This window comes from Crocodylus porosus, unplaced genomic scaffold (genome assembly GCF_001723895.1).
Source record: "Crocodylus porosus isolate Cpor-Errol unplaced genomic scaffold, CroPor_comp1, whole genome shotgun sequence".
Lineage (NCBI taxonomy): Eukaryota > Metazoa > Chordata > Crocodylia > Crocodylidae > Crocodylus > Crocodylus porosus.
Genome location: NW_017728909.1, coordinates 45,719,926 through 45,746,571, shown reverse-complemented (window position 1 = coordinate 45,746,571; position 26,646 = coordinate 45,719,926). Strand labels below are relative to the sequence as shown.

General features: G+C 43.4%; 1 protein-coding gene across 4 annotated transcripts in view; it reads left to right on the top strand.

The window, feature by feature from the left end:
• PAPD4 (poly(A) RNA polymerase D4, non-canonical) overlaps window positions 1–26,646 on the top strand; it is an 88,789-nt gene that overhangs the window by 49,796 nt on the left and 12,347 nt on the right. For all 4 annotated transcript variants that reach the window (XM_019532192.1, XM_019532193.1, XM_019532194.1 and 1 more), the window contains one exon: window positions 2,887–3,023. In XM_019532192.1, coding sequence (XP_019387737.1) covers window positions 2,887–3,023 — 137 coding nt within the window. The remainder of the gene's footprint in view (window positions 1–2,886; window positions 3,024–26,646) is intronic.

Genomic DNA, 26,646 nt, shown 5'->3' with positions numbered 1-26,646 from the left:
GAGACCTTTTCTTGTAGTTAGGGAGCTCTTGGTTTTCTCTACAAACAAACAAAGCATGTGATAAACCCCTATCCTTACTTTCAGAAGTATCTAGCAATAGCAAGTCTGTAAATGTGTGGAGGTGATAAGTATCAGCAATACCCTTCATTTTGCTCTCCTTATTTTGCATTCTTAAAGGTTGCGTGCCAGTTGCCATCCTTCCCACTCCCTCCAGTCCATTCTCCTCAGACTCTGACCTGTAACAGTAAAACCCTTGTTGCTCTATGTTGAGGCTTATAGTATATGCTAGTTAGATATGATAATGAACTATAGGGTTAGCATTCACAGTTTTTATAATTAAAACTGGTTAAAACAAGTATGGAAAGCTGTTCTTCCACATTTGGATCTATATGTCTATATGACTGCATGTCATGTTATCATTTACATTCCTCGGTGTATCAGGAGTCTGTTAGACTGAGAGTTCTGGTCAATCTGTCAAACTAATGTATTTTCTCACATGCAGCCCACTTCAGAATAAACAAACAAACAAAAAAGCACACCTTGTTTTTGAAAAGCAAACTAAAGGGGGGGAAAAAAAGCTTTCCTCATAGTAACTAATTGAGGCTAGTTTCATTTCTCCCTGGGCAAGTTGTGCTATGTTCGTCCTGGAACAGAAATATCCTAGGATTGGTGCATGCACACATCTCCTTCCGAATCAGGGTTAAGTGAGCAGCTGAATGCATTGTTACTTTTCTGCCACTGATTCAATGATGCAGCCCCTGGATAACTATTCAGGATGTACTGTAATGCCTTGGGATAAACTGTTAGTATTTGCTATTCTGTGAACCTTTTTAAGATTTATCCTAGGACAATGTACATGGACACTTGAATCTTGTCCTGCATTTTGTCTTGCATTTTGTCGTGGTAAAAACAAACAAACAAAAAAACCCCAGTGTATTATTGTGTTAAATGTGAGTAGCAGCAGTTTGGGATCCTGCGCCTTGTCCTCTCTCTCTGAGCCCTGAGCAAGTTTTACTTTCACTTTTGCTGTTAATTGTAGAGCCTGTTCTTATAGCATTTCTTGCATGTAAGTCATCCTGCCGTTTCTAGCCGCTGTGTTTTGTTTTTTTTGGGGGGGGGGGAGGGGGGAAGGTGTGCTGTATGTGAGAACATGATATGTATGAAGTGACATAAGGTGGAGTGGAAGGCAGTATCTTTTGGCAACTGGTAGCCTGGTCTTTACCATAGAGGTTGCATTGTTCAGCATTACCCATCAGGTCTGTCAGAGTTTCGGGGAGGCTGGAGGGGAGGCAGGTGGGAGTGAAAGTTGCAAGGCCTGTTCTATAGCTCTAACCACCAGAGCAGGTGTGACTGTTTGTTTGGGGTTTTTTGCCCCTGGTTGTTGTTATTTCCATGTCACGTGTTTGGAATATTCTAGTATTGCTAAGTTTTTAAGAAAGCAAAGCTTGATGCAGTTTTTTTAAGCATAGCGGACACACTAATATGACAGGCTACTGAAAAGCAGGGACTGAAGTACCCTTAGGTCATTTAATTCTCTCCCTTTCTTAGTGCAAGATTGCCTTCGGAAATCTTTCTTCCTTTTCGAAAAGTGCTACACTTAGTAGCAATGTGGCAGCAGTGGAGCTAGAAACTTATCAAATGTACAAGTATTACAGGAGTTTCAAATCTATTGCATTAGCTAGGAACAGAAGTTTGAGTTGTATGTTACCCCTTACAACTCAGTCCAGCAGAAGAATGTGCAGCATGCAGTAATCTGTTCTGTACAAATTCCTTCTTTTTATTTTCTAAAGAAAAGGCCATAACTTTGTAGAATATGCCTTCAAATGACAATATTGGTAGCTGCCTTTATTATATTAGTTGCTATTCTAGGGTATCATGCTTAAGTACAAATATCCAGATTCATTATATTCAAATGTAAGGTTTTATGTAAAATAAAATATGACACTGAAGGTAATGAGTCACTTAATCTTTAACGGAGAACTTTGTAATGAAAAAAGGCAGCTGTTGTGTGGCCAGCCTCCAACTTTTTTGAAAGAAATGATGCATTTCAACAGAAATTCTCCAAATGTATATATTTAGGTGTTTGCTGGTTTGAGTGGAAGACCCTAAAATCTTTGGCATTTATTGTATGAGGAGATAAGGGGGCATGCAGGAGACACAGATTTGACATACAAGTTTAAAATTAGTGTGGCAATTGCCAGATCTCTTTCAGATAATGAGCATATATGTACACTGCATTTTTGAGAAATTATAGCTGAGAGGTGGTGGTAACATGGAATTCAGCACAAAATAGTTTCTCCTGTTCTACTCTGTCTATTTGTAATTTGTAAGCAAATAAAAACTAAAGTTTTGAGATTCTGTGCTGTCACCGTTCTTAAGTAGAAGGGGGAAGGGGGAGAGGGATAGAGGGGACAGGAAGTTGCATAGCACCTAATTTTTCTGCATGTACTGAGTTTCATTGAAAGAATGGGCACATGTACAAGCTGTAGCAAAGTACAGGATAGCATGGCTTTACAGCATGTCAGCTGCTCCTTTATAACAACTCACTGAAAACTAAGTAGCTTTCTCCCAATCAAAAGCGAGTTAAATTGCACTTTTGATAGAGTAAGAGCATGCACACAGGCAGTTGCAATACAAGAGCTGATAGTTTTAAGGCTCTATTATCCTTTACCTTATGGTAGTTTGTTTTATGCCTGTGACCCGAGTTAAATGGGAAATACCTATTTCCTTTAGGGGAGCAGAAGAAGAATAGGACCCTTTGCCAGTAAATGAAAATCAGTACTCTTGGCCTCATTTGTCAAGTAAATGATGGGCAGATTTGCCGGGGGGTAGGGGTGTCTCCTTTAAGAGTTAGATTTAAGGCTATATTCTTTCTTATTTCAACAGGAATCTTTTGATTCTACTATGCAGCTGCACCTTGTACATCAAGCTCCACGCACCATTCCTCCTTATCTCTCCAAAAATGGATCAAGCCTTGGAGACTTGTTAGTGGGCTTCTTTAAATATTATGCCACAGAATTTGAGTAAGTGATCATTTATTTTTAACATCTTCTAAATACTTAATATTTGTGCCTGCTTGTATACATATCAAACATTTTAAGAGCGATTAGAGGTAGGAATAGGTTGAAGGCAGGAAGTGATGAAGCACAAGGAAAGAAAGATGCAGGGGCACATAAAACCAGCAAGGAGTACCACTGGAAAATGGCATGGAAGTTTGTTAAGTTGCATGATGAAACACCCCAGCTAATCTGCAAAATAGTCTGGTAGAAATCAGATAGCTTTACTATTTTAAAGCCAGAAGTTTGTTGCGGTATGCTATTTTAGAATGGCACTGACCCATGCAAAGAAATTCTACATTCCTGATGCAATTCAAGGTACTGTTTTGATCTGAAATAGATTGGGGTTTTGGTTCTCTTAGGCTTCCTCTCTAATCTAATCTAAGTGTAGTGCTTGATCTAACAACTATCTACTTCAGTTGTTCTGGAAATTAATAATGGGCACTTTCAGTGAAAGGTTCTCACTTAAAAAAAAAATCATTTCCCATTTGATTTGCCAGAATCTAAGGTCTCTGGGGTGGATGGGTTATAACGGCAGGGGACGGGGGTAGGGCGTGTTAATTAGAATGGCTCTCAGGAGTCTCAGAGTCTTGTGCATTCAGCATCTTGTATTTCAAAATGGCTGTGGAGGCGCTTTAACTAAAGCTTTAGGTAAAGCGCTCCTGCTGCCATTTTAAAATGCAGGGATGCTGAATACATAAGAAGCTGGAGTGTTCAGATTAGAACGCTCTAATAGACTCAATTAATAGTCTGCTCTGATGCATTCTTATTTAGATGCTGAAAGTTTGTTAATTTTCTGTTCTTACAGTAGTTAAAAAAGAGGGATCAAAAAATGATTTTGTGAGTGCTCTGGTCTATGAACACAGAGCCTAAATGTCATTGTGGATTTCTTCTGTAAAGACTTGTGGATCCAGGACACCGAATGGGTACATTTTAATAAGCTTAAAACGCTCTGGAGTCCCTGATGATTTCTGATGGTGCAGACATGTGATTATATTTGGCAACCATTCTGAATATTTATAATGTGTGTTTCACAGGAGTGGGGGACAAGACTAACAATTTATAGATAAATATGGCAGTAAGCCTTGGGAGCCGGTATTAGTACCAAATACATTTGTGGAAAGCTTGGCAGAAATTGTGGTCTACATTTATAGGCTTGGGAATACAGGTATTTCCTCTTCCTGTTCCTACTGATTGACTGAACAAAGAGAGCTGTGCTAGAGAGATATTAGTTAATCCCCATCATTTATATTGTTTACTAGACGATTCACTTTTCCTTCTATAGACATTTGGATGTGTACTGCAACACAGGTTAGTCAGAAATTTTCTGTCACAGGACAAGTTCTACAACAAAAATTCTAGAGAAGAGAATGTGCCAGAGCCAGAACATGATGGTTTGGGTCACGATAGTAGTCTTAGATTAGATGATCATACCTACATTTATATTGTTCCTGGCTTGTTTCTGTGCAAGAAGATCAGTGCTTTGTGAAACAAGCATAGCAAGGCTGTGCATTGTAGCTGGGGCCTGTGGCAGTTCAGGGGTAAATTAAGAACAGGCCTAAATGTAAAAAGAGAAAATACTACAGGTGTGCAAAGCAGGCTGTATTTCACTTGGATTTGGCCTAATTCGAGAGACAGTGATTCGATTCGATTCAGCCAAATCTGAATCTGAAGATCTGATTCTGATTCGGAGAATCAAGGATTGTGCCGTAGACACGGCTTTATATGTTTTTTCTACATAGCTCGAGGTATCTGGCGCGGCTCATGAACGCTGAGATGGTGGGGCAGATGGAGCATCCCAGAGGAGCGCAGGGGGGCCTGTCCACTCCCAGTCGACTTCCTGGTCTGCCACAAATTGCACAGGGACCCTCAAGGTGTCCCCCTCCAGACCCAGCAGGCACCAGGTGTTGAGCTGGAGGGAGTGGTTCCCCACATGCTCTGTGGTGGACCTGGAAGTGGACCAGAAGTGTTTCTGGTCCACTTCCAGGTCTGCCGCTGAGCGCTTTGGGGACTCCTCCCCCCCCCCCCCCAGTGCTCCTGTAAGGTGCTCCATCTGCCCCACCATCTCAGCATTCATGAGCTGCCTCGTACCTCGAGGTACGTAGAAAAAACATATGAAGCTGTGTATGTGTCTGAATCATTGAATCGCTCCAAATCGAATCGGAGGCTTCCTATTTGATTCGAAGAGATTACTGGGTCCTTGATTTGATTCAGATTCGGCTGTGGAATTGGGCCAAATCTCCTCCGAATCAAATCAACGACTGAAGCTTCACACAGCCCTGGAAAATACAGCACACTGTACTGTGCTGCAAAATTCTATATTTGTCAAAAGTGGCTTTCATCCCAAAAAATCTTCCTGGCTGCCTCCTTCTTTCCAAAAATGTAGGCTACTGTAGACTAAGTTTAACTGTGCAAAGACCAGAAGGTCTAATTTCTAAAAAAAAAAAAAAAGAAAAGAAAAAAAAATAAGTGGGTGATAGAGGCTAATAGGAGGTGTGAATTGACAATTCAGTAAGTGCTGAGCAGATGCAATAAAAACATGGTCACTGCACCAAAAAGCTAACAGTCCTAAAGTCTGGCACAACTTAAATCAATTTACATACCGATGCAAGTTGCACTGTTGTCCAGAACAGACAGGCACCTACCTTTCCTGAAGTGACTGCCTGCTGTAGGTGGTATTACAGTATCTTGCCAGTACATAGCAAGGGACCTTGTGCGCACTATGCAAATAACTGCTGCAGAATGAAGTTGGGTAGAACAGCAGCTGGCAAGGTTTCTAGCAGAGGGCCAGAATGACTCGGCTTGGGTCTGAAGTCCTATGCTAGGACCCAGCCACTTGCTACTAACCAATTTCTCTTGGCTTCAGCACAGGCAAAACTCCTGCTGTCCAGCTACAGTGCAGGCAAACCTATCTTTTTCCAGAACACTGCCAAAGCTCCCCAACTTCACAGGCTGGGTCCAGTGCATAGACTGCCAACTCCCTGGACTAGAACTGAGGACATAGAATTCATATATTTACTCCTGATTTTCTGAGGGAGAGTTTTACCTGAGAGAAGAGCTACATAGGTCTTTATATTGTACATTTGCTCTACATTTACAGCAGTGTAAAGGCTGTTTGTATTGGGGAATTTGTTTTGAGTCTTTATCTCAAGAAAAAGAGTGATCTGGAAGTACAATAGAAAAAGTCAGTGTTGGTCAGCATGCTTTGTAGTAGTGACAACACCTCAGCATTTCAGTCAACTATTGTTGGGGGGGTTTTGTTTGTTGTAATCGTTTTTTTTGGCAGTATAGAGAAGGAGACTTAATAGTAGGGTATAAACCAGGGGTAGGGAATTATTTCAGGTGGAGGGCCACTTACTGAGTTTTGGCAAGCTGTTGAGGGCTGCATGGGTAGCCCCACCCCTTGACAGGTGCCCTACCCGCTGATTGCCATCTTGTGCCAGATATACTCTTGTATATTGTGGGGGAAGGTGTGGGTGTGTCTGTGGGAGGTGGCTAGGTGTGGGTGGGGGTTGAGGGAGCATGTAGGTGTGTGTGAATATGGGTTTGGATGGATATGGGGTTCGTGGGCGGCTGTGTTGAGGGAGGGTGACGGAGGTGTGTGAAGGAGTGTGGGGGTCTGTGTATGGCAGTGCAAGGGGAAGGGTGGGTGCATGTATATGGTGGGGTGCATGTGTGGGACTTGCCCTATGAACAAATGAACATACTCACGCTCTACCTGTGTGGTCTGGTGATGCAGCCAGGAGCCACATGGTACTGGAGCAGGAAGGCAGGGAAATAGTTGGGGGTGGGGTGGGATGGGGCTGGACTGCTGTGTCCTGCCGCTGGTATGAATTGAGGAGATCAGTCAGAATATTTCCATTGTGATAGCTGTATTGGATTCCAGGATGGCCAACACATTAGCGTGTATGTATTGACTCAGTGTAATTAAAAACCAAGTAAACAATACTCTAATACTTATTCCTCATAAATTCTGTCACTACAAATTTCATAGCAGGTCTTCAGTACTGAAAGCATAACTCAGGCTAGCCTACTTGTTTGAGTTTTATTGAATAAGGCAATACACTTTTTTTCTTTATTTCACAATGTGGGTAAGTCAGATATTAATAATACATAACTCAGCGGCAAAAGAACAGACAGATGCATGTTCTACTCAAGGCAATAGCAAAATGTAATAGTCCAGTCCAATGGTAATATAAGGGTAATACAATAGTATATGCAACATTAATACAATGGGTAATGGCAGTTTTTCAGATTGTTGGCACTGGATCCATCAACCAGATACTTTTTTCTGGGCAGACCCAAAACCCCCAGACCGACCATGACTTCTCCTTTCAACAGTAGGTGAATTTTACTGATACGCAGTGATAGCAGATAAGATTAATGCAAACAATTCTATATCTACCAGTCCTGGGACTCACAGAGTCAAGGTATGTCTGGTCAGTATGCAAGCTTCACTTTGAGGTTCTCCCTTGAATGTCAGATGTCAGCAGCCTGGAGGTTGGAGGCCCAGGCCCACCCCCACAGTGGGGTGCGTGAGACGGGCTCGTAGTACGTCCTTTGTACATGGAGGCCTTGGGTTCCCCTCTCAAGGACCCTTGCTCCTCTGAAATTCCCCCCCCTTTTTAATCCTTTCTCTTAGATGACTTCATCTCTGGGCATCGCTGATTCTGGTCTCTGTGGTTGTCATACTGTCCACGTTCTGTGCTGTCAGCATATTTCTTTGTTTCACAAGCCCATCACGTGCACACATCCTAATTTTGGCTTTTTACTGGTTTCTCCTAATTTGGTCCATTTACCAAAACCGGCAATCCCAAGGGCACTATGACCTGGTGCCAGTACTGCAGAGTCCCTTATCTCTGTTATGGAACAGTGTGGTACATGTCTTCAAGCCTGTGTGTCTGCTTGCTGCTTGCCTGTGCCAGATGCCTTGGAGGAAGTGGTGACAAACAGGCTTTTAGAAGTCAGTTAACCCTTGCTGTTGCCCTGGACCATTGTTTTAATGCATGTCTACTTAACCTACAAGCCACTTCCCAAAAGCAAACCTCTAAATATCATTTTCTAGCCATCAGTCTCCTCCTTAAAGTTCTTACACCATCACATAACCAAGGGAATTACCTGGAATATTCATGAGATTTGTGGGGAGGAACTCGCCAGTCACCCCAGGAAAAGTATGATGCATTCATGATTAGGGGCTCCAATGAACTGGACATTATGATGAGCCCTTAACTGTTGTTCAAATGTTGCCTGTATCCTCTCTGACTTGGTCTTTTGCCTCAGCATTCCCTAACCCGGCAACTGAATTTTAGCCAATCAAATGTAAACAGGCCTTCCATGCTGGGGCCAGTGAACATACAGCCTGAGATGCCTATTAAACCTTTTAGTCAGCATTCCAGGTAGCTTTCCACTCAGCAATCTGATTTTCAAAATTGCTGGTTAAATCAATGAAACTTCCCATGGTCAGTATCTCTTGGTGCGAAACATGTTCCTGGCAATCTTACCCGTCCTATACAACAGGCAATGCTTTCTTTGTCACACCAACCAGATGCTTGGTGCCATCGTAGTACTACCAGTGCCCTTCCATCCTGCAAGAGGCTGGAGAAATGCCAAAGGTCAGGCCCTTCCTGTGCAAACAGCATGCTTGTTTTCTATCAGGATGCTACTGTTTTACTCTTCCTTGTTCCAGGTCTTTGCACAAATTTGGGGAATTAATAGAGCTACATTGCATTACTATTTCTACCATAAAAAGCTTAAATACATATGTAGCACAAAGCAAACAAACAAAAAAGGATGACAATGAAAACAAATGGTCAATCCAGCCTTCTCGATCTTTGGAATGGCTGAACTTTTTGAGGCCCTGGAGTTGATGCTCCACATTATGCGCCATTTGTGTAGCTGCTTTGTAGATATTCTGTAGCCTATCAAGAAATTCTGCTTATATTTCATTGTCTAGTATAGTTAATATTGCAACCACTTACAGCAGTAGCATTGCAGAAACCCAGCAAACCAAGCAAACTTCTTGATGCTTTAGTGGTGCTTCATATACTGCAAAACACAGAGGGGGAAAAAAGGCAGGGGCTCAACCACCTTTAGGTTACTTTACATCATAGAATCAGTTTTGACACTGTAGCTGGCTTTGCCCTGCCCCTTGCCATGCTGGAACTCATCCAGAGATTCCCCTCCTAGCTCCTTGCAGAGGCTATTTCTTCAGCAGTCCTTTCTTTTCAGTGATGGGTGCTCCAAGGTGCACCCTGCAACACATCTTCCTTCCTTGGCCTCCGCCAAGGGTTTTTCTGTTGGGGTATGTTACCCCTAGCCTTCTCCCATTAAAGGGTGACCCACAAGGCAGTGGGAGCTAGGGTTTTCAGGCATCTTATACTTGCCTTTCCCTGGGATGGTAATATATGGCATAGGGACTACCCTGCCACAAGTAGTTCTACCACATTAACCAGTCCTAGGAGAGTGTAGTTTTCACATATTATCCAGAACCAAGGCTCTCCTGGTCTGGTCATCTTTACCCCCCATGGGCACAGTCTCTCACTTTTTGGGCTCCCTGGCTCTTCCTCAGGCTAGTTGAGAATCTCAGGCTCCCAGCTCTGGCAGCCTTAGCAGTGGTCTCTTTCAACCTTTTGATCCCTCTAGGTCCCTGCCTCTGGATTGCCAGACCCCTTGGTCTTTCAGGGCTTCTTCAGACCCCTTTGGTCTCTAGCTGTGTAGCCCTGATCTTGACCCCTCTCTGGGTCCTGGCCCTGCTTCTGGGCCAGCAAGACCTTGGCACCTGGCCCTGCTAATACTTGCCCTTTTCTAGGTTGCAGACCTCTGGTTCTCTAGCTTCATTGGTACTTGGCCCCTCTTGGGCTGTCAGACCTCTTATCAGATCTCTGTCTCAGCTCTACTCTGAGCCTCTGGACCCATCTGGTCCCACTCTCTCCTGGCCCCACTTGGGTGAAAAGTCACTGATTCTACCTCTGACACCTTCCAGATTGTGAATAGTGGCCTTCCATGCTCTCATAACCTTTGGCTGGGCCCTGCTCTTATGGCCCCCACTCTTAGTCCTTCTCTGGACTCTGTGGGTCTGTTCTCTTAAGCCTTTCCGTGCATTTCTCACTCCGTCTCTAGCAGTTCTCCAGAGTCCCCACACTCTCTTCTGGGTCTTAACATTTGGGCACAAGTACCCTTCTTCAGGCATAGGGAGACTCTGCTGTTGTTCTGAGATCTCCATGTTGAATCCAAGGATGTTAAATGAACACTTTCCAAGCAGTGTTCTTAGCGTGACCACTGAACTGGCTGGTGGTGTCACAACCAGTGACACACTAGAATCCAGTTAGAGGTGCACGGAATGGCACAGGCAATTCTGACACAATATCATGAACTAGTATAAGTCTTACTGGGTTGCTTCTCTTCATCCAAATCTTAGGTGCCAGATTATGCCATAGAACAGTGGTCTCCAAACTTTTTTGATCGCGCATCCCTATCAGTAAAAAATTTTTAAGCATGCATCCCCAATATATGTATATTTATATAAATAGAAGTTCTAATATTTCTTCGTGCACCCCAGTGGATCATCTTACGCACCCCCTGGGGTGTGCATACCTCACTGTGGAGATCACTGCCATAGAAGAAGGACCAGTATGTCTGTGTCACTGCAGGAGAGTACTAGAGAGGAGTATCTCAGACTGACTGCATGTTTCCTGTGTAAGCCTATTCTTGTGTCCACCTCTTTTTGCTGCACATGCAATTACAAAATATCACATGAACCAGAGTGCTCTGCTTTTCCATCAGCAAAACTACCAACAATGAGCACTCATTCATTTCAGAAACATTGGCGTGATTCAATAAGAAGCTCCTCACTTACCAACAAAGAAAAAAAATTAGGTTAAGGTTTTGAAACTACTCTGTGATGCTGGTAACAGAAGAGATCTGCTGCTAATGACTGCTTAGTAATTTAAGCTCTTAATATTGTTGTGCCTGCCTTTACGGACAGCGATCTGTATCAACTGAAGACGGTATCAACTTTATCACATGTGTCGGAATAGTTGCTAAACACTTGTTGCACCAAGGAATCGGCCACATCTCCAAATGTTTGTGCAGTTTTCAGCTGTCCTGTTCTCTGTACAAGAGCCATGCTGTTGATTTAACAGCAGCCAATACCTCAGAATTAGCATCTGCCAAACCAGTTTACTGCTTTTTCTCCAATCAAGATCTATGACATAACTGTTTTTGTTGGCCACATCGAGCAATTCCATAGATTACATAGACATTAGGGCTGGAAGGGACCTCGTAAGATCATCCCTGCCCAAAGGGCAGGAAGTCAGCTAGGGTCAAAGGATCCCAGCCTTATTATCATCCGAATGTTTCTTAAAACTGTCCAAAGTAGGTGCTTGCACCACCACTGGGGGGAATCTATTCCAGGCCCTAGGGGCTGGAACAGTAAAGAAGTTTTTCCTTATGTTCAACCTAAAATGGTCTTGCAGGAGTTTTTGATTGTTGGACCTTGTTATCCCTTGGGGTGCTCTGGTAAACAGGTGTTCCCTCAGATCCTGATGCACACCCATTATGGACTTATAGGCTGCCACCAAGTCACCCTGAGCCTGAGCTTCTCCAGGCTGAAGAGTCCCATGGCTCAGCCTCTCCTCCTAAAGCCTGTTCTCTTGCCCTCTGATCATGCACGTGGCTCTTGTCTGGACTCTCTCAAGCTTCTCCACATCCTTCCTGAATTGTGGAGCCCAGAATTGGATGCAGTACTCCAGCTGTGGCCTCACCAAAGCGAGTACAGCGGGAGAATAACCTCCTGGGTCTTGCTTGAGATGCAACCAGAGTTTTTTTGTTCACTTTGCTGGCTGTGGTATTGCATTGGTGACTTATGGTCAATCATAACCCCCAAGTTTCTTTTGCTTGTTGTGCTAGCAAGTGTAGCATTGCCGAGCCTATAAGTGTGATGTCGTTTTTTTCCCCTAAGGTGGAGCACCTTGCATTTCTCCATATTGAATGACATCAGGTTTTCATCTGCCCACCTTGCAAGCTTCTTGAGGTCGGCTTGGGTCACCAGCCTGTCATCATGTACGGACAGTCTTCCCCAAAGTTTGGTGTTGTCAGTGAACTTAGCCAGTCCACTTCTGATATCAGAGTCCAGATTGTTTATAAAGACATTAAAGAGTACAGGTCTGAGAACAGAGCCTTGGGGGACGCCACTGGTCACTAAGTGCCATGTTGATTTGGTTCTGTCCACCACCATTCTCTGGGTTCAGTCTTAGAGCCAGTTTCCCACCCATCAGACTGTAGTGTAGTTGAGGCTTCCATTTGCCCAATTTTTTCATGAGGACATCATAGGACACTTAGGTCAAAGGCTTTTTTTAAAGTCCAAATATATGATAGCAACTTCTTTCCCTTTGTCCAGGTGATGCATCACTTGGTCATAGAAGGAAATGAAGTTGGTCAGGCAAGGCCTACCCATAACAAACCTGTGTTGTCTATCCCTCAGAATGTTGCCTTCTGTTAACTTGTCAAGAATGGGTTTTTTTGACAAGATCTTTCCAGGGATTGAAGTCAGACTGATTGGCCTGTAGCTTCCTGGATCATCTTTCCTCCTTTTCTTGAAGATAGGTATCACATTGTCCATCTTCCAGCATTCAGCTACTTCGCCTGAGCGCCACAAGTTCTCAAATATCTTTACCAGTGGCCGTGCTATGATGTCGGCTAGTTCCTTTAGCATCTTTGGGTGCAATCTGTCCGGATCAGCTGAGTGGTGGGTGTCCAGCCTCTCATGGTGTTCTCCCAAGATCTACACCAGTGGTGGGCATATATTCACCCTCACCCTGGTCATCCTGCATCATGTTAAACAGGGTGGTCTTGGGGCTGGTAAAAAAACTGACACACAGTAATCATTAAACAGATTGGCTTTTTCCTGGGTGTCAGTAGTCAGCTGCCCAAGTGGTTTAGCAGGAGTCCAGTGTTGCCCTTATTTTTCTTCTGATTTCCCACATCTGAAGTAGGACTTCATATTGTCCTTGGTTCATGTAACCAGTTTGAGTTTGGTTGCAGCCTTGGCTTTACTAGTTTATTCCCTACAGATGTGGACCAGTGCAGAATACTACTCCTTAGTGGTGTTTCCTGTCTTCCATCCTTTATAAACCTCTTTTTAGATGTAGAAGGTCCATGAGTTTCCTTTTGAGCCAAGGGGGTTGCTGAGCCCTTTTACCGCCTTTCCTGCTGGTTGGGATGGGCTTCCCTTTGTGCTTCTAGGATCACTTCCCTAAGGAGCAACCACTTGTTGTGAACTCCCCTCCCTGTCATATCGTGGCTTCTCAGGGCCTTGACAGCAAGCCTCCTGAGCTTATGAAAGTCAGCTTTCCTAAAGTCGAGGATTACTGACTTGCCAGCTTTGTGATTTGTTGGGTTTGAAAAATCACAGTATCCAGACAGTTCATGCTTCATTCAGAATGTCTAATGCAATATCTTCCAGCACAACATCTCCCATAGAAATTTAACAGCTCATTGTTGGAAACCTTAAACAAGTAGAACCTTTTGAATTGCTCTTGTAGCAACTTGACATGGTTGTAATCTCATTTCAGTCATATCCTCTGTCTTTTGTTATGATTGAAAGATTGTGTTGTATTGATCCCAAACATTTGATTTACCATCTTGATTAGGTGACCTCTCTCACTGTAGTTCAGCTCCCATCATTGTCTAGCTGATTCATTGCATGTTGTGTTTACTATGCTACTGGCAATTTTGCATGGGGGATTAGTTGTTTTGACCCTGAATCCCCCTTCCACAAGCTCAGCATACACAGTGGGAGCAAAATTCGCTAAATCCTTCATACGTTCAAGATGTACTGGACTCCATCTTGTGTAATTGGTATGATCTGTCAGTGGAAGCATTTCTTCAAAGGCACATAAATGCTCATGCCAGTTTCCTTCACGTTCAGTCCTGATGGAGAACAAGAGAGTATTTGACTACTCCCAAATAGTTCATCCAGTACTTGAATGCCTGCCAGTTGAATGGTTATTCCTTCAGCCTCTTCTGACTGAGCCCACACAGATTTATTCACTTTGTAATATAGTGCCTAATCAAACGTTATAACTGTGTGCTGTTGTCCTAGACATCCTGCAGTTGTTTTACATTGCCTGATGACAGTCCAAATGGTGTTGTACTTGGATGCTGGTGCAGAAAGTATGGGACAAAATCCAAGAACTGATGGTGGTGAAGTATCATCAGAAAGAAACTGTTTAAACACAGTCCGCCCTGGTAAGGGAACATTGTCCTGTTTGTTGGCTTTTATTCTACCTAGTATCCATGGTAGCTCTGCTGACGTCTGTTGAACAGCTGCATTGTCAAGCTTTTCATTCATGTTATTACATGTACTATGGATGGGTGGTTTCAATGACTTGTTACAAGTAATCATCACTGTTAAATTCAGGTGGTAAATCCTTCAAGATTCGTTTCCTTCCTATTATATTGGTTCTTTCTTCAATTTCAGCTAGTTTCAGTGGTCCTCTTTGAAATGCTACAGCTTGCATTTCAAGATATATTTGTTTTCCATCTACTATTTTCTCCAGAATGTCAATGTTTATTTTTCATCAGACAACAAAATGACTGGGAATGAGATTCCTTGGGATAACAGCTCCATTTTCCTGAAATTCCTTTTTAAGTTTTTCTTAGCAATGATGGTCATGATATGAACTGAATCATATGGTATGCTGCATCCCAGACTTTGTACCAGCCTCTTAGATCTATTTGTGTGATGCATCAGCAAACCTAACCCAACATGTTTTGGTGTTAGTTTTTTGCCCTTTGATTGTAGGTAACCCAAATCCTGACATATATTCAGTATGTCTCTGTTTAGATTCTTATCTAACATGTGACTTTCAGTGTTTAAATTGTCATTGTCATCTTCCAAAATCAAATGGATAATGTGTAAAGGCTATCAGAAACATATTTTTGGGATTGTTCTTTATTCAAGTTGCTCTATCTCTTCATACTGTTCAGAAGACACGGAGCAGAAGAATTGCATTTCTTTGCTGAAACTGAATGACTGCTTTGCAGCAAGTCTGAAGTTCTTGCTTCATTTGCTTCAGTATGGTCAGAGAATATTCACCACCTTGATCTTCTGCTAAATCACAATATCTTTCAAGTATATCTTCCAGGCTGCGCACACTTTTTTTTTTTTCTGGTCAAAACTGGCATCTAGTTCACCAATCACTTAATGCATTGCTCTTGCTTCAGGAGAACACACGAGATGTTCTTCTCTGTCACCACATATAAATGGGAACAAGAGACGTATTGGTTCCATTGTTACTCCTGCCTGCATTCAGGCTGCTAATGTACCTCAGCAGCTATTAGATCTTCAACAACAATTCAGCAATACAATATTTAATATTTCTCTGCCAGTTTGTGTATTCTATTGGCTGACTCAAAGGACAACACTTGACTCAGTCTCTCTCCTCTTCTTTGAAAGTTTCTGGAAGAATATGCACTGCTGGAGCAGAGGACCTGCTTGATCCCCTAGTGTGTTCTTCACTTGATGATGTTGGTGGGGTTTCCCTTTCATTTTCTACCTAGTACGACTTTCTTAACATGCTAGAAGGGAGGAATAGGCTGTAATCAGACCTAGACAGGTTACAGGGGTGGGCGGATGAGAATAGGATGGGATTCAAGAGTAAATTAGATGCTTATCTTGCTGGGATCCTATGACCCCAGCTGACTTCCTGCCCTTTGGGCAGGGGGCTGGACTCGATGATCTCCTGAGGTCCCTTCCAGCCCTAATGTCTATGAAATCTATTAAATCAACACTCTGACAAGTGTAAGGTGCTGCACCTGGGGAGGAAGAACCAGTACCATACCTACAGGCTGGGGAACTCCTTTCTCGTCAGTACAGAGGCAGAAAAGGATCTTAGAGTCATCATTGATGCCAAGATGAACATGGGCCAGCAGTGTGGGGATGCAGTCAGGAAGGCCAACCACACCTTGTCATGCATCCACAGATGCATCTCGAGCAGAACCAAGGAGGTGATCCTCCCCCTTTGTGCGGCACTGGTCAAGCCGCAGCTGGAGTACCGTGTCCAGTTCTGGGCGCCGCACTTCAGGAGGGATGTGGACAACATGGAGAGGGTCCAGAGGAGGGCCACTCATGTGATCAGGGGGCAGCAGGGCAGGCCCTACGAGGAGAGGCTACAGGTCCTGAACCTATTCAGCCTTCACAAAAGAAGGCTGACGGGGGGGATCTGGTGACCTGTTACAAACTAGTCAGAGGGGACTAGCAGGCACTGGGGAGTCCCTGTTCCCCCAAGCACTACCAGGAGTGACTAGGAATAATGGTCACAAGCTGGCAGAGGGTAGATTTAGGCCAGATATCAGGAGACTCTACTTCACTGTCAGGGCGGCTAGGACCTGGAACCAACTTCCAAGAGAAGTGGTGCTGACTGCTACCCTGGGGGTGTTTAAGAGGAGGCTAGATGTACACCTTGCTGGGGTCATTTGACCCCAATACTCTTTCCTGCCATGGCAGGGGGTTGGACTCGATCTGCTCAGGTCTTTTCTGACCCTACAAACTATGAAACTATGAAACAGTCTTTTAATATGTCCTTTTGTGTGTAAAAGAACTGTAGCAAGAACGGTGCCAATTGAGGCTTTTTGAATGTTGCATTGTAGGATGATCACAACGCGGTAGCCTGTCAAGAATACTGCCATAAGAAATGTTGCATTCAGCAACTATCCTATGTTGAACCAGTACCTCATTTTTTCACCCAATTCCAGCAGGTGTACTTTGGCTGATCATTGACTATGAACCTATTTTGAGATGTATGATGCATCTTGTAGATTCTGAGTTGTACCTCCTGCACTTTGCTGGACTCAGTAATGCTATTGGCTCCATGGAAATGTTTGCTTAAGGGTGAGGCTCTTGTTGGCAATCTCCATTGGATCTTTTTATGTTGAGGTAGTCTGAAACAGAACAGTGTGGATGTAGCAATTTTGTAAACCTTTTGGGTATTTAATAATGAACAAAACTGTAAATATGTGGCAACCATCTTAGCATCCAATATAGCTACCATGAAGGAGGGGTTACAGTTGATTTTCCTTAGTTTATACAGTGTTGGTTTTGTCATTGGAATTAATTTTTCTAACCCTAGTGGGGCTGAAATATTGACCAAGACATGAATTCACAGGAGCCATCTTGGATTCCAGTATGGCAACTACGTGCACTATTTCCCAGATTAACAATGTGACTTTTCTGACACAGGTAGACCAACCACCTCAACTAGGGCTGTGCGAAACTTTGGTAGCTGATTTGATTTGGAGGAGATTTGGTCTGATTCTGCAGCTGAATCTCCAAATCGAACAGGGAGACTAATTAAGAGGTCCAAATCGAGAGATTCGGGGCCGAGTTGGAGATTCCCACTTTATACAGGTTTCCCTCACATTAAGCAAACCCACTTTATAATGTAACAAATAGGGATAGGTTCTCAAGGTGGTGGGTGAGTGAGGCTGGGACTAGGGAAGGAGAGAGGTGCAGTTCCTGGGGCTGCACCGTGCTCCGCCTGTCCTCATGCATCTCAGCTGCTGTGCTGTGCTGTAACATGGTACAGGCAGCTGGTGACAGCTGCAACCGGGACTTGGGGGAGTGGCTTCAAGCTGAGCCCTGGGCAGCGTGGGACGTGGTGCAGCTTGTCTGCACTCACCTTGGCCCCCGCTGCAGCAGCCCTGGGAGCTGCAACTGGAACGGTGTGGGAGAGGGGAGCGGGGCGCACCTCTTGGTGCTCTGTGCCCCCCCAGGAGGGCTGTGGGCTGGGGGACTGTCAGGCTCTTCCCAGGGGCATGTGCCCCTAGATCTGCATGTGGGATGATGGCAGGCTGCCACTGCAGGCTTGGGCTGATGGCAGCATCAGGCTGACGCTTGCCTGTGCCAGGAGTAGCTTAGTGCCACCATCAGCCCCAGCCTGCAGCAGCAGCCTGCTGTCATTCTGCATCCAGATCCAGGAGCACTAGGCTGTTCCTGGCACTTAGTGTGCCTGCCTCAAACTCTGGGAAGAATCAGCTTGGTGCTGCTGCCAGCCCCAGCCCAGTGCCTACAGTGGCAGCCTGCTGTCATCCTGCGCGCAGATCTGGGGTCTTGCTCCCCCAGGAAGAGCCTAACAGCCCCCCAGCCCACAACCCTCCTAGGAAACACAGAGCAGCAAGAGGCGCGCCCTGCCTCACTCTGGCCCAGCTGACAGTTTGCATTGCAGCTGGTGCTGGTCGCTCCCAGGGCTTGTGAAGCGGGGGGCTGACGGGCCCTGTAAGTAGCCGACACCAACTGCCTGCACCGCTGTGCAGCACAGCCCAGGAGCTGGGGTGAGTGGGGACAGGTGGAGCATGGTGCAGCCCTGGAAACAGCACCCCTCTGCCCACCCCTTCCCTAGTCCCAACTTCACTCCATCCCTCACCACCTGGGAACTCATCCCTATTTGTTAGGGCTGTCTGAATCTTTGGTAGTCAGTTCAGCAGCCAAATCTCCAAATCCAAATTGGCTGAATCAGATCGGGACACTGATTTGAATCACCAAATCTCTCTCTCTCTCATTGACTACTTGCTGCTTCACACAGGCCTAACCTCTACCTCAAACACACTGCTGTTGCTTGTGCAATGAGTTGACTACCAGGTGACACCTTTTTACCCTGTTTTTCACCATACTGTAAGGGTGGATTTGAAGGAGAAGAATAAAGCAGCTTTGCATATATTTAGGGAGTTCTGAGAATCATCATAAAAGATTGATGTGCTAAATGTAAACTAATAGGAAAAAAACAGATTATGTATGCTACATATTCTGTAAAGAAGCCATGTGAGTCATAGAAAACTGTGTCTGTCCAAAACATTGAAAATCTCTGAATTGAATTGGAGGCTTCCAGTTCGATTTGGAGAGATTAAAGGGTCTCTTGATTAATATTTGGAAATTCGGTCACCAAATTGGGTCAGATCTCTGCCAAATCAAATCAGTGACCGAAGCTTTGCACAGCCCTAGCATTGACTTACTTTGAAAGAATGCTGCTGCAGACTAAATCAGCTGTGCTTCCTTCCTTCCTTTTTGTATCCTTATGTGACAAGATATTTGGCAGAATTTGCAGATTTGTTGGAATCTGACAGGGCTCCATTGCGAGTACTTCTGCTATGGCCTTGTACTTGCAACATCTGGGCTGCAAGAAATACCTGTAAAGGATGCAGCAAAGGTGTGACCTAGAGCTAGGAGAACAGGAAAAGACCAGAGGCCTTGGAAGTTGAGACCAAGGGGGACAAGATTTCAAGAGAAGCTTTCTATTATGGAGTACTTTTGCAGTACCATTAGGGAAGTGTTTTCCTTGAAAAAGATGTAGGAACTTCCATTTAAAAGTTTCCATATAAAGGAGAAGGTTATAGTTTTAGGGGTCAGTGTTTCTAACAAAAAATAAAATGTAATGCAGCATAACATCAAAGTGTTTCTGCAGTATGTGACCTAAAATATTTTTCTATTACTGTATGTTTACACTATATTCATCAGCTTTTTGAGATCCAGTACTTCTAATAATCTTTGACATAGCACATTTCATAACTGTTTCAGTGAGTAGAGGTATTGTTCTTAATTGCATTTCAAGGAATGAAAAATGAAGCTAGCTAGTTTACATTTTGGTGACTTGTACATACTAGCAAATATTTAACTATTCATCCATTATACAGCATGTTGATTTATGTAATCTTCATAGAAGTCCTTTTCATAGATATTGACCTACAGAGTAAGATGCAGTCATACAACAGGAAAGTAGGTTTGTAAGGGACCTCACAGAGTCATCTAATCTTGCCCCCTGCTCAAAGTAGGATCATCCCTGACTAAACCATTGCAGCCAAGTGTCTGACTAACGTGCTTTTGAAGGTTTTTCCAAGGATGCAGATTTCACAACTTCTCTAGGTAGCCTGGTCCAGTGCCTGACCAGGTAGAGACCATAGTCACAAAGTTCTTCCTAATCTCCAGCCTAAATTTCTCTTGCTGCAGTTTGAGGCCATTGCTCCTAGTCCTGTTCTCTACAGCCACAGATAAAAGCCCATCTCCATCCTTTCTGTAATCACTCTTCAAGTATTTGAAGACAGTTGTCAAATCCCCACTCAGTCTTCTCTTCTCCAGATTAAATAACCCTAGTTCTTTTAGCTTTTCCTCATGAGTCTTGTCTTCCAAGCTTCTGATTGTTTTTGTTGCCTTACACTGGGCTCTTTTCAAACTGTCCACATCCTTCTTGAAGTTTGGGGCCCAAAACTAGACACAGTATTCAGAGTGAAGTCTCACCAGTGCTGAATAGAGTGGAAGAATTACTCCCCTTGATTTACAAGTGATGAGACTCCTGTTAATACAACCCAGGATGCTGTTGCCTTTTTTTGCAACAAGAGCAAACTATTGGCTCCTGTTCAGCTTATGGTCCACTGTAACCCCCAGGTGTAGATCCCCAGGTTTCCTCCAATACTGTAGACTAACCCAGGGATAGGCAATAGGGCTGTATGAAGTTTCAGTTGCCAATTCGATTTGGAGGAGATTTGGCACCCAAATCTCCAAATCCATGTCTAATCAGGAGATGCGTTAAAAGGTCCAAATTGAATCCGAAGCCTCCGAATCAATCCAGAAAAGATTTGGAGATTCATATCAGCTGGGGGGAGGCAGGCACAGCCAGGTGGCCACAAGGTCTCCCGTGGTTCCTCCAGCCGTGCCTGCCTCTTGCCAGGTGGAGAGAGCTGTGGGAGAAGCCCCCATGGCTGCCCTGTCTGGCCTCAGCCTCCCAGCACTTAAAGAAAGAAAAAGCCCTGCACTCACCAGCTACAGCAGCAGGAATCAGGGCCTCTGAGGGCTTGTGGTAGAGCACCCCCGTGCAACTTAGGGCAGTGGGGAGCAGCAGGGATGCCCCCCCCCCCCCCCACCTGGCACCCGCATGGCAGCTGCCCTATGGCGTGTGTGCAGAAGTTGTCTTTCTTTTCTTCTCTTTTCTTTCTTCTTTCCTTCTTTTTTCTCTTCTTTTTCTCTCTCTTCCTTTTTCCTTTCTCTCTTCTTTTTCTTTTTCTCTCTTTCATCACAACGTGCTTAACAAAAAACAATACACAAGTACAAAGACAGTATATGAAGTTTTATTTATTGTTACCAGGTTTATAATTTTATAGAAAACCTTAAGTATCTAAGGGGTGTAGATGAGGAACTGGGAGAATGTCTGTCTGTTCACTAGGGCACCTCAAGGGGAGACCAGGTTTAATGGTTACAGACTCCAAGAAGACCGTTTTAGGCTGGACATAAGAAAAAACTTCTTTACCATCTGAGTCCCAGAGCCTGGAATAGACTCCCCCCAGAAGTGGTGGAAGCACCTACTCTAGACATTTTTAAGAAACAATTGGATGGCTATCTTGCTTGGGATCATTTGACCCCAGCTGATTTCCTGCCCCTTGGGCAGGGGGCTGGACCCGTTGATCTTGCAAGGTCCCTTCCAGCCCTAAAGCCTGTGAAGTCTATGATATTTACCATAAAGGAAAAAAAACCTAACATTTATGATTCTTAACTATGTTAATATGCAGTGCATCCTGCTATGTACCCTCCACCCTGATTTTATTTTTTTTATGGCATGCTGGCATTCCAGCACCTTACAAAGTACACGTGTGTGTTTTTTCAGTACTCTGGCCAAAAACGTTGCCTATGTCTGGGCTAACCAGTTATTACGTCCCATGTGCAGGACAATATGTTGTATTTGTTGCATCCATTGTAAATAAAAATATTCAGTGAATAATGAGAGTATAATTGAAAACTCTATTGCCATGGGTATGTAAAAGGGGAAGTACTTAATTTTATATGCATCTTATATATTGTCATACTTAGGTCAAATCCAGCCTGCGATTTTTTTGGTATGTTGGACAGAATTCAGTCTAGGAATGTAATATTACGTTTGATATGAGAGGAGAAATAATTTCTAAATACGGATTTTAAATTAATTCATATACATTTTGTTAGAAATAAACCATTTCTATGAGGCAGCATTGTTCATTGGGTATAGCTGAAAGAACTGGGTTCTATTCCATTGTATCTTTTTACAATTGGCTGGGTCTTCTAGAAGTCCCTGTAATACATATGCTTAGAAAACAGCATCAAAGGGGAGAAAATATAATTTGGTAATGTGATTTGGAGATTGCTCCAGAATGTGTTGACATAGGCACCGTATATGGAAAAGCTTAAATAAACTAGTTATACAACAGTGTTGGCAAATCACTGCCAAGTTCAAGTCTCAGACACTGACTTATGATTAAGTTTCACTCTAATAGGCTTTATACATATAGTTCAGCTTGCTCAAGATTTGCTTTTACCTATTTTTGAATATGTAAACACCTTTTAAGTGTGTAATCTATCTTTAAAGAACACAATTCGTTATTCAAAATTATCAAAAGCTACACTTTCATTTATCAAACTTCTAATGCTCACTGTTAAATTGTCTGGAGGTTATTTAGGAGGAGATAATCTACTGAAATTTCTGTTCCATGTTTACCAGGCCCTCTTACAAGCATAGTGTCCAATTACACACTGCAGCTCTGAGTGAAGGCAGCAGGTTTTTACTTGGCAAACTCTCTAACAAAGCAGGAGTTGATTTGGTAAACGTGTGTTGCTTTATATCCAGGAGATTTTGTTGTGGAACTATAAATTACATAAAAATGCAATGAAAGATGTAGCCTTATTTCTAAACGTTCCTTATTGATTGAAAAATCAAGTATTGAACCTAAAATATTATATTTTATTCTTTTTGATGTGAATTTTAAAATAAAATACTGAAATGTGTATTGTTTAGTTGAAACAATATGGTTGTTACAGGCAAAGATATATTACATCCAGTGTATTTATAATGTGTGTGTTACTATTTATGCAAATACCTTTCTTATTTACAAAAATACTTGCAAAACGCCTGTGTTTACACAAAGGCTTGTACCTTTTAGCAGTTTTTCCTTCAAAAATTTATCTTGTACTCAGCAGAAACCTTTGTTACAGTGACAACTCATGGGGTCAAAACATATTTGCATAGGAAATTTATTAAATAAATGCAAATAGCAGACAAATTTGTAAACATCATTTGCTAACAAGTTGATTTCAGTTCTAAGTCTGACTGATTTTGGTAGGAATGAAATATTAATGAATGTTTAATAGGGCTTTGAAGTAAAGTAGTTACTGCCATGATTAAAGGAATGCAAGTTGTGATTTGAAAGGGTAAAAAAGAAATACTACTCCAGTGCCCCAGTAATATTTCAGTAAAGAATAAGTATTTATTCTTATAATAAAGCATACATCTATATTTTGCTAAAGAATCAGTCCCTTTCGTTAAAGCCAGGCAGAACCTAAAAAAATTTTCAAGGGAAAAATGTAATAAATTTAGTTCAATGTGTAGCAGGAAGGTATCATAATACATTTTTTCAATAACAGTTTCCAAGTAATTAGAAGCCAAAGACATGTCAGGGAGTAAGTTGGGGCTTTGGATGATCAGGGCATAAAATGAGTGATAAAATATGACAGGGATATTGCTGAGAAACTAAATGCATTCTTTGCATCTGTCATCACTATGGAAGATGTTAGGGAGGTTTCCTCACCAGATCCACTCCTCTCTAAGGCTGAGTTTTGTTGAGCTGACCCAAATTGAAGTTGCAGTAAATGAGATCATAAAAGATATTGATACACTAAACAGTAGCAGATCACCAGGACCTGATGGCATTCAGGTCCTAGGGTCTTGAAGGAACTCAGATCAGAAATTGCTGAACTCCAACCTGTAGTAGGTTACCTATCAGTAAAAATAGCCTCAGTACCGGGGGACTGGAGAGTCGCTCCACTGTGACTCCAATATTTAAATAGGGCGTTAGCGGGATCCTAAAGGTTAGGTCAGTGACTCTAACCTTTTGTTCCCAGAAAACTGGTAGAAATAATAATAATAATAGAATTGTTCATCATGTGAATGAATATGACTTGCTGGGGAGGAATCAGCATGCTTTTGTCAAAAGGAAATCATGCCTTACCAGTCTACTAGAGTTCTTTAAGGTTGCCAGTCAGTAGGTAGATCAAGGTGATTTAGTTGACATATTTCTAGACATCCAAAAAGGCTTTGACAAAGTCTCCCTTTAAAGGCTCTTAATGAAGTTTAGGTAGTCGTGAGATGAAAAATTGGCTTAAGGATAGAAAACAAAGACAGTATTAATGGTCAGTTTTTAGGATAGAAATAAACAGCGGGGTCCCCCAGAGATCTGTGTTTGGGTCAGTGCTGTTTTAACATGCTCATAAATGGAGTACACCTTGCTGGATGGCAGCTCTGGAAAAGGACTTGGGAGTCTTGGTATAGACCACAGACTCAATATGCGTCTGCAGGATGGTGCAGCTGCACAAAAGGTAAATGCAGTTTAGGGCTACATCAATAGAAGCTTTAAGTGCAAGACACAGGAGGTGATAGTGCCTCTCTGCTTGGCACTGGTTAAGCCACATCTGGAATCCTACATGCAGTTCTGAGTTCCACATTTATAAACAGGATGTGGAGAAGTTAAAGAGGATCCAGAGGTAGGCAACAAAAGATGGTCAAGGGCTTGGAAGACAAGTCATGAAAAGAGGAGCTAGGCATGTTCAGCTTGTAGAAAAGGTGCTTAAGATGGAGACATGATAGCAGTCTTCAGATACTTGAAGGGCTGCTATAAAGAAGAGGGAAAACACCTTTTCTCTCTTGCTCTGCAGAGAAGAGGATGTGGACCAATGGCTTGAACTTGCAGCAAAATACATTTAGATTGGATATCTGGGGAAAAAAAACTTCTTCACTATGAGTAGGGCTGTGCAAAGCTTTGGGTTTTTTTCTTGAAGGGCTGGAGCCGTGGTGGGCAGAGCAGCTGTGGGGGAGCAGGGTGGGTGTTGGGGGGGCTCATGCAGAACCCCCCCATACAGCGTGGGGCAGTGGGGATTGCACCCCCCACCTGGCAGCACCTGGTGAGTGGGGCTTTTTTTTTTCCAGGTGCTGGGAGCTGGGGTGGGTAGGGCAGCTATTGCCGGGCTGGAGGGGGATGGGCCTGGCTGATTGGGAGATTTGACTGATTCGTTTTGGGGTAGTGATTCAGATCACTGAATTGAATCACTGTCCCCTGAATGGGCTGAATCTGAAGTGAATGCTAGCTGCCTCTCACAGGCCTAATAGGGAGGTAGTAGAATAGACTGCCTAGGGAAGTTGTGGACTCTCCATCACTGAAAATATTGAAGATGTTGGGCAGCCGCTGTTTGGGGATGATCTAGGCTTAGCTATGTCTGTTTTCTACCATGGGTATTTCCCATGGTTCTGGGCTTTGCTGGTTGCTTCCCCCTACCCTCTTTTTTTCTGATTATATGTCAGGGTGTGTTTAAGCCTCCCCAGAGACATTGGATGTTGGCTACAGCTAAGGCTGGGAACTTCAACTGGGTTATGCTGATTTTCCTACTAGGAGCAAAGCCAGAGGTTCCTGGCTAGAGGGTCTTGCCTCTCCACTCAGGGTCAGACTGATCACTATATTTGGGGTAGGAAGGTATTTTACCTCGTAATCAGATTGGTATAAACTGTGGGAGTTTTTGCCTTCCTTTGTAGTGGGGGGGAGAGGGGGAATGGTCCTCTGCCCAAGACTTCTTGAGTGCATGTTGACAAAATGTTCTAGAAGCAGAACATTGGCTGCTGTGGTTCTGCTGCTTTTCCTGTGGCAGGTTAGGGTGGTAGGTCTGTGTTGGGCTGGGTTTAATGGTAGTCTTATATTATGGTTGTAGCTTAGATTATGGTTGTATGTGATGGTTTGGATAGGGATGATCCTGCCTTAGGCATAGGGTTGGACTAGAGTGACCTCTGGGGGACCCTTCCAGCCCTACTTCTCTGTGACTATGATCTGGAAAAAGGGTTGAGTAGCAAGGTGGCCAGATGTATTGATGACATTCAAAGTGGTACGAACAAGGTGGACTGTGAGGAACTACATAAGGATGTGGCACAATTGAGGGAATGGGCAACTACATGGCAGAAATTCAATGTAGGTAAGTGTAAAGTGATGTACCTGGGCAAAAATAATCCAAACAATACTTATGATGGGCTCTACATTAGCCATTGCTCTGCAGGAAAGAACTGGGAGTCATTGTGGACAGTTTGCAAAAAACATCAGCTCAGTGCTCATCAGCCATCACAAAGCCAAACAGAATGTTAGGGATTATTAATAAGGGAGTCGTGAACAAAACTTCATGTGGCCATTCATAAATCCATGGTGTGTCCACACCTTGAATGCTGTGTCCAGTTTTGGTTCCCACACTTTAAAAAGTTCTCCCACATGAGAACTAGAGAAGGGCAACAAGGATGATTAGTAGCGTGGAGGTGCTTCCATATGATGAGAGTCAAAAGGGGCTAGGCCTATTCAGTTAGAATAGAGATGCTTGAGGGGGAATATGATAAGGGTTTAAAAAATACTAAATGGTAAAGAGAAAATAAATAGGGATTTATTATTTACTGTCACTTGCAATAGTTTCATAGTTTGTAGGGTCGGAAGGGACCTGAGCAGATCATCTAGTCCGACCCCCTGCCATGGCAGGAAAGAGTATTGGGGTCAAATG